We start from the raw sequence: 8354 nt of genomic DNA on the forward strand, positions 1-8354 counted from the left end.
GAAGATTTTTAACCCTTTGAGATATTCACGGCAATTAAAACAAGATGGAGGTGAAAATTTAAAAAGGTCCAATTCTGTCAGTATTATATTCATTTAGCCCTAAAATTTACTGATTCACAAAAAAAAAATGTAAAAAAGGGGAAACCCATCTTAAAATTTGTTATGCAATTTCTCCCAAGTACAGAGACCCCCCACATGTGGACATCACTTGTTTTATGGGCTCACAAGGGAAGGAGCGCCACTGATTGGACAGTTTTGTCCTATAGAATTTAGTGGCACTTTTGTGTTCTGTAAAATATTTGTTTTTTCCATTAATGTTGCTTGTTTTTTGTGGGATGAGATGCATTTTCAGTGATACTATTTTGGGGTGGCTTTCCCCTATTGCAGAAAATGTATTAATTTATTTGTGCGGAGGGTGGTGGTTGTACACTAGGTGTTTACCGTATACCTGTTACATTTATTCTTTGGGTCAGTACGATTGCGGCAACACCAAATTTCTATATTTTTGCTAATGTTCTAATTTTGTTAGATAAAACCTAATGTGGGGAAATAAAAAAATATATATAATTTTTCCACCCCGTTGCATAAGCGGCATAACTCTTAAAGGGAACCTACCACCACGAATCTACCTATAAAAGGTAGATCGGGTGGTAGGTGGATGTAAGGGACGTGAGGAGAGCTCTTTTTAGAGCTAATCCTCACGTCCCCGCTGACTTTTGGGAAACTTTATTAACCTAATATGTAAATTTAGTTATGCGGCTACTGGGGCGTGGAGTAGCCGGGCACGAGGCTACACAGCGCGGCTACTCCACGCCCCAGTAGCCACATTACTCCTCCTACCCTGTTGTGTCCGGCGCGCAGCTCCTCGTAGATGCGCGCCCTCGTCTGACAAGCCGGCTACTGCGCATGCGCAGTAGCTCCGGCCTCGTGCCGGCTACTCCACGCCCCAGTAGCCGCATAACTAAATTTACATATTAGGTTAATAAAGTTTCCCAAAAGTTAGCGGGGACGTGAGGATTAGCTCTAAAAAGAGCTCTCCTCACGTCCCTTACATCCACCTACCACCCGATCTACCTTTATAGGTAGATTTGTGGTGGTAGGTCCTCTTTAATTAATGGTCTAAATGGGTGGATGAGAGCTTGTTTTTTGCAAGACATGTTGTACTTTACAACTGTACCATTTATGTATTGATACGCTTTCTGATCACTTTTTTATTCCACTTTTTTATCATAATCGTGGCAGGTTTTTTTTTTCTAAAGAAAATTTTACGCCATTCATCGTGTGGGTTGTATAGTGATACTTTTTCATTGAATGGGTCATTGCTGACATACTGCCTGCAGGGTCCTGTCACAGGAACTTACAGGCATTTACTATGGCTATAGTGCCAATCAGTGCCCTGCAAAAAACGGTTTGGGGGGGGGGGGGGGGGGAGTTGCCCGATTGAGCAGAGAAACCTCTGCTGCAATGACCGGAGCATTTAAAAGGGTTAACACCTACGATCGGAGCTTGCACCAAATTCAGGTGTTACACAGGGATGTAGTCTTTCTTCTGCCGACTACTGTGCTTAGCCCAAGAATCTCAGACTAGCGCAGAGGATGAGTCTCAGTGGATTATACGTAACTATGATGTTTGGAGTCCTGTCCCTGGGGCTGTGGTTGGTCCACGATTCAAGGACCAACCACGACAACGTGCAACACCCCCTACGCTGTGACTCCAAAGAAAGACCTCAACCGCAACCTTCTCCCATCCAATTCCATGAAAGTACAATACCGAATATTTACAAATTTGGGCCCGGAAAAACATTAAAAAATAAAAAATTTGTCTGGAGATCCAAGACCTGTAAAGTGATAGCTACCACTAGAGATATCAGAACCTTCCATCGATTTTACCCAGTAGCAGAGCTAAAAAAAAGAAAAAAAAAAAAGCAACATGGCCGACAAAAAACATTACTTCAATAAAACTGGAAATATAACAAAAGAGGTTACACTTCCCATTCAAGCATCATAAAGACATTTTCACTTTCAATTTTGCTTTCACTTACAACGAAGCCCAAAGCCGGGGGACTTCCACTAAAATCCCCCAATTCAGTCTCCAAATTACTTTCTAGTAAAATCGATCTAGACGTTATAAATAAGGTTTCTTCCAATTTGGACCTTCTCTATTAGCTGGGATCTCCAGCAATCAACTGTGATCGGTGAAGTACCGTATAGTAGTACGTTTTTAGTTTTCCTGCAGCGCCACCACTACAGAAACAAGGTATTACACATTGTCCATCAAACTAATGTAATGCCGGGAGGGACGGGTCGTCTGAGAGTGGGAGATGATCTTTATAACCGTTCTGCACCCAAAAAGATAAGGATCCAGCTCTGATTAAAATGGGCCTCCTATCTCCAGATCTACAACTAACCCCGATTCCTGTTCCCAGCGCAGTGCTAGTGGGAAGTCTGACCACGGTCAAAGGGTTTCTAAAGGAAGAAGTCCTTACTGATTACAGAGGCAGATCAAGAGGAGTTGTCTCTTTGTAAGCATCCATCATGGATTACCAGATCGGTACTCGGCAATCTCCGTCAGCTCCAATAGAGATGAACCGGGAAGGTCGTCAAGTGTCACCGGCTGCTACGCTCATTTTAGGGAGCTTTAAAAGGTTCAGAAGGGGGTACATCGGACCCCCCCGTGAACAAGCAAGTTAGGGCCCAACTTGTTTCATGGGAAAAGCGCTTTAACATCTGCGTTTACGACCACTTATCAGGTCTCAGGACTGAGTGAACTTTTGTTTCTGCAGGCCCTATAAGAAATACAGACGATCCCCTACTTAAGAACACCCGACTTAGAGACGACCCCTAGTTACAGACGGATCCCTCTGCCCCATGTGACCTCTCTGGATGTTACTATAGCCCCAGGCTGCACTGATCATCTGTAAGGTGTCTGTAATGAAGCTTTATTGATAATTCTTGCTCCCATTACAGAAAAAAATGCTGAATCTACAATTGTCCAGGGGACAATTGCCTAAACCCCATGTCTGAACGCACCCTAAACATCATGTAAGCGCATGCATTAACAGTTGCGTTTTGTAAAGAGGTCTTCTTCGTTTTTCTTGGAACCACAATTTTTATGAAAAAACGCCTTTAACCCCTTAACGACTTGGCCTTTTTTAGTTTTTTCACTTCCATTTTTCACTCACCAACTTCAAAAATCTATAACTTTTTTATTTTTCAACATAAAGAGCTGTGTTATGGCTTATTTTTCTGTGTAACAAATTGCACTTCATAGTGACGGTATTTAATATTCTATGGCGTGTACTGGGAAGCGGGAAAAAAATGGTGAAAAACCACATTTGTGACGTTTTCTTGTGGGCTTGGATTTTACAGCTTTCACTCTGCGTCCCAAATGACATGTCTACTTTATTCTTTGGGTCGGTATGATCACGTGGATATCAAATTTGTATAGGTTTTATAATGTTTTCATACATTTAAAAAAATTAAAACCTCCTGTACAAAATTTTTTTTTTTTTTATTTTGCCATCTTCTGGGGCCAATAACTTTTTCATACTTTGGTGTACGGAGCTGTGGATAGTGTCATTTTTTGTGAATTTTGATGCCGTTTTCATTGCTATAATTTTTGGGACTGTGCGACCTTTTGATCATTTTCTATTAATTTTTTTTATATTTTTCAAAATGGCAAAAAAATTCCATTTTCGACTTTGGACGCTATTTTCCGTTACGGGGTTAAACATAGTGAAAAAACATTATCATATTTTGATAGATCGGGCATTTTCGGACGCGGCAATACCTAATGTGTTTATGATTTTTACTGTTTATTTATTTTTATATCAGTTCTAGGGAAAGGGGGGTGATTTGAATTTTTAGGTTTTTTTTATTATAATTTTATTTTTTTAAACTATTTTTTATTTTTACTTTTACTATTTTTCAGACTCCCTAGGGTACTCTAACCCTAGGTAGTCTGATCGATCCTATCATATACTGCCATACTACAGTATGGCAGTATATGTGGATTTTACTCCCCATGCATTACAATGTGCAATTAGCACATTGTAATGCATGGGTTAAAACGAAGTAGCCTCGGGTATTCGGAACACCCGAGGTTACCATGGCGACGGATCGCCGCTCCCCGTGACGTCATCGGGGAGCAGCGATCCACGACAAGATGGCGGTGCCCATGCGGCGCCATCTCTTTGAAGCCGCCGGCAACATTGCCGGCGGCGATCACGGAGAAAACACCCGCGATCGGTGCTAGCACCGATCGCGGGTGTTACCGGTAAGCCTTTGCTGCAATATGCAGCAAAGACTTACCGGCTCTGGAGAGGGCTCGGCCCGTACGGCGCGCGTCGGGAAGGGGTTAAGGAAACTGTATAAGGCTACATTCACACTGCCATAGCACGGCAGGCACAGGGCAGTGCGCGGGGAGAGGAGGAGGGGGAGACCACCACTCACCCCAGACGTATATATATCGGCCGTATATACGTCCCCCATACGTTCGTCTGAATGTAGCCTTACACAGTAGATCTTCCATGCATAACCTGCATTGTGTAGTAGAAACTTGAACTTTCTACTTCGTCAACACGCGGTTGCATTGCGGGGATGAAACGAATATCGTGAAACTGTAAACATATTTTTGTATTTCACTAATTACTAATTTAATAAGGAACATATTCGGAGAGAATATCTCGATATAGACCACACTCTGACAGCAGACAGGTTGTTCCACAACATAGTATGGAGAGACATACATGAACCCTCAGGCCCAATCCACCAGTTACATCCACACAAAAAGGACATTTGAGGAGATTTATCACAAGTGTCTTAGAGCAAAACTGTTGTAGTTACCCATGGCAACCAATCAAAGCTCAGCTTTTATTTCATAAACAGCTGTTGGAAAAAGTAAGCTGAGCTCTGATTGGTTGCTATGGGCAACTAGAACAGTCTGGCTCTCAGACACTTCAGATAAATCTCCCCCCAATATGTGTGGCGAGAACGTATCCCTACAGTAAAGATATATATGGAGTCTATTATGGACCATGGGAAGATTTAGCATATCCTCACCCACCCGGATCAATCAGGAGACTGTTGTTTCCCAATAAATCTGGCAACAGTTGTGCAACAGGCCCGAGCCTGGCAACGAATTGCGCCTGTGCCAGTTCTTGGCGCAGGCTATGGGTAGTGTACAGGCCAACTTGGCGTGGAGATGGCGTAAGAGGGGTAAGAATTCTGGTGCAGAAACCCCCCTGCCCCCAAGGACTACAAATTGGTCTCTTCGAAATACGGACTTGTGGCGCGAATTGGAAAGACCAGTCTCATGGATGCGAAATACACATTGATAATGGTGAGAGTAATACAACAATAATCCCACCGCAAAAACGTCCAATAGATTACATTTACTAAAAGTAAATCCTGGGTATGAATAACCCTGGGGGGAAAAAAGTAAAATTGTATGACTATTATTATTATTATTTCTTTCTTTAACCAGCCCCTTCATGACTCATTTAGATCCAAGTTCCCTCCTCTCTATTTCCAACCAGCCCCCCCGACCATTCATCCAGAAATAAACCTAGAAAAACACTTGACGGATCCCATCAGCAGCAAAGCCAAGACTTTTCGAGAGAGTCCGCAAACAGATTTCACACTTAATCCTCCCCCTATTAACCCTCCGCCAGAGCCCCCAAGATTTTTTTTCTTCTTCTTTCCAGTGTGTAATTTCATTGGCCTCCACAGCCACTCGCATAAGGCCTGAGGGGCCGGGCTGCAAAAATAAGGCTTTCATAAAGGACGTTTTAAATAGCTCAGAGTATATAATCAGCGCCGCTCCGATCAATAGCCGGCCTGACTGTGCAAAAGGTGAGCGAAGAGAGGCCGTAACTCCAGACCGTCTATAGGGAGAGCACGGCTCAACACATGCAGCAATGTGCAATAACACAGCAGGAACAAAATGCATGCAATTACTGGAGCTACTGCCTGCACTCTACCCGCTGGTCAGGCCGAGAATAAGATTTAAAGAAATAATACTGCAAATGCAATAGTTAAAATAATAATATAAAGTGAAAATAAGTTGCCAGGTAAAAAAAAATAAAAAAAGGTAATATAAAATAATTGAAATATAATTACCTTATTTTATATTAACTTTTTTATTACCTTAATAATCTTAAATTGTAAAAAAAAAAAGAAAAAGAAAATACAAGTGTAAGTTGCAGAAAAATCCCATAGAAAACAATTTTAAAAAATTTAAGTTGCAAACATTTCCCGTACGGTAAAACAAATGAAACAAAATTGAAAAAAACTGCACTTAAAATTGCATAAAATCCCATATAAATAAACCAGAGGGGAAAAAAAAAAAGTTTGCAAATTGCAAACAAAATTAAAAAATAAAAGCATAAACCCAATATAAAGTGCATTTTTCAGGAAATACAAGCAAATTAAATGAGGTTTTTGCCTGCATCTGCAGAATTGGTTGCAACAAAGTAAAAGTGATCAAAGAATTTGGTTTCGTGCATTAAAAAAAATGCACTAAAAATTGCATAAAATCTCATAAAAATGAACCAGAAAAAAAAAAGGTTTATTTTGTTTGCAATTTGCAAAAAGCATAAGCGCCAAATTAAATGCATTTTTCAGGAAAAACAAGCAAATTAAACAAGGTTTTTGCATGCATCTGCAGAGTTGGTTGCAATATAGTTAAAAGTGGTCAAAGAATTTGGTTTCTTGCAAAAAAAAAAAAAATTTAAACCTGCTAATTTTTAATGCAATTTCTGCAATGATATAATTGCAATTATTTACCCTGCTGCAAAAATGACTAAAGCTTTGCAATCCTGCAGCAGCAGAGGGCAAGGAGAGGTGGCTGCAGCTTTAACCCCTTCCTGCGCTGGACTCCAGTGTGAGATGTGCAGCCCTGCTCATGGCTGGGAGGAGTGCTGGCTGCCAGACATGTTGCAGGAACTCTGCAGCAAACAGGAAATGCAAGTGCAGCAGGGGAGCCTCAAAGTGGCCGATGCACTTGCCCCCTGGTGGCTGCACCCGTGCCCCTCCGTGTGCACAGGCTGGATCTTGCATTTGCAGCTCTTACCTCCTTTACCAGGCTGAGACATTCTCCCTTTGGCTTCGCTGGGAGGGGGGGAGGGGTGCACAAAAGACTTTTGCCTCTCCTCCTCTCTTCTCTCTTAGTTTTTACAACAAAGATGCAAACTGCAGGCTGTGGCCGGGGGTGCACGGCTGCCGGGGCTGCAGGAGGTGCTCGCACGGGCTGGTCCTGGATTGCACGGCGGCGCACGAGCCCCCCTCCGCCGGGTGCACGGGGATCGCCGTCCTCTCCGCTCTGGAGCAATGGGTTTGCAGCACTTGCAGTTGCAGCCGAGATCCCGGGGCTCTGCACCTACATGATGGGCCAAGGGCTGCCAGCTGAAAAGCTCCAAACTTGGAATCAGGAGGAGGAGGAGGGAAGGGGGGTGTGAATCGCACTGCGCACGCGCGGCTCCGGAAGGGGAGAACGCGCGCGGGGCACGACGGGACGTGTAGTCCCAGGGTGAGGCGCGGGAGGCGGCCCTTTCCCGCCACGCCCTCCATTCCAGTTCCAAAGTAAAGCGAGGAGCGGGGTACTGGACATTTTGGGGGGTTTTTTTTCTTATTTTTTTTAATTAATCCATAATTTGATACTTCAGCTCTGCTTTGATTAGACTTTTGTCAAGTACAATAAAGTTTTTTGTTGTTCGCTCCTTCGTCTAATTCGCGCGGCGCGCGCCCGAAGGAGGTTTGTGCGAGAGGAATTTCCTCACTGGAAAAATAGTCCCGCAAAGTCTCTGAAGGAAGATGGTAGCATGAGGATTCACACTGTGCTGTGTGTGTACGTGCGTGTTGCTTCCGTTTTGCTACCGCATTGTTCCGTTTTTTTCACATATGCCAAAAAAAAAAAAAAGGTTTAACATTGGTTAGAAAACACAACACATGGTGCCTCAGTTTAAAAAAACAATAATAATAATAAATGGACCTATAGACTGATCCACATGCATGGAAAACGGATCAGTAGAAAAACACTGAAATATGAGAATAGATTGGTAAATCCGTGCGCCCACGTGGCGCTTTCTCACCCGAATAGCAGAGATTTGCCTCATTACGTTGCTGTTAACATTTTCATTTACATATCAGTATGTTAACGCATGTAACACGTGGCGATAGCGCGGCAGAACCCGTGTCTTGTATACACAGTCCGTTAACGCATCGTTAGCGTTGCTGGGAAGAGGTGATTTGCGTAATTACGTTGCGTTTATGAGCGCGACGATAGCGGAACGTGTGAACGCACCCTAAGGTTCGAGTAACCATCTTTTTTTTTTTTTTTTTGGCGCATTGAGGTGC

General features: G+C 43.0%; 1 protein-coding gene across 1 annotated transcript in view; it reads right to left on the bottom strand.

Moving 5' to 3' along the window:
• Positions 1–7406, bottom strand: part of MAP2K6 (mitogen-activated protein kinase kinase 6) — a 37365-nt gene extending 29959 nt beyond the window's left edge. The window contains exon 1 of the mRNA XM_072112567.1: positions 7072–7406. Coding sequence (XP_071968668.1) covers positions 7072–7093 — 22 coding nt within the window. The 5' untranslated portion in view covers positions 7094–7406. The remainder of the gene's footprint in view (positions 1–7071) is intronic.
• Positions 7407–8354: the final 948 nt, after the last annotated feature.

Source organism: Engystomops pustulosus, chromosome 6 (genome assembly GCF_040894005.1).
Source record: "Engystomops pustulosus chromosome 6, aEngPut4.maternal, whole genome shotgun sequence".
Classification (NCBI taxonomy): domain Eukaryota; kingdom Metazoa; phylum Chordata; class Amphibia; order Anura; family Leptodactylidae; genus Engystomops; species Engystomops pustulosus.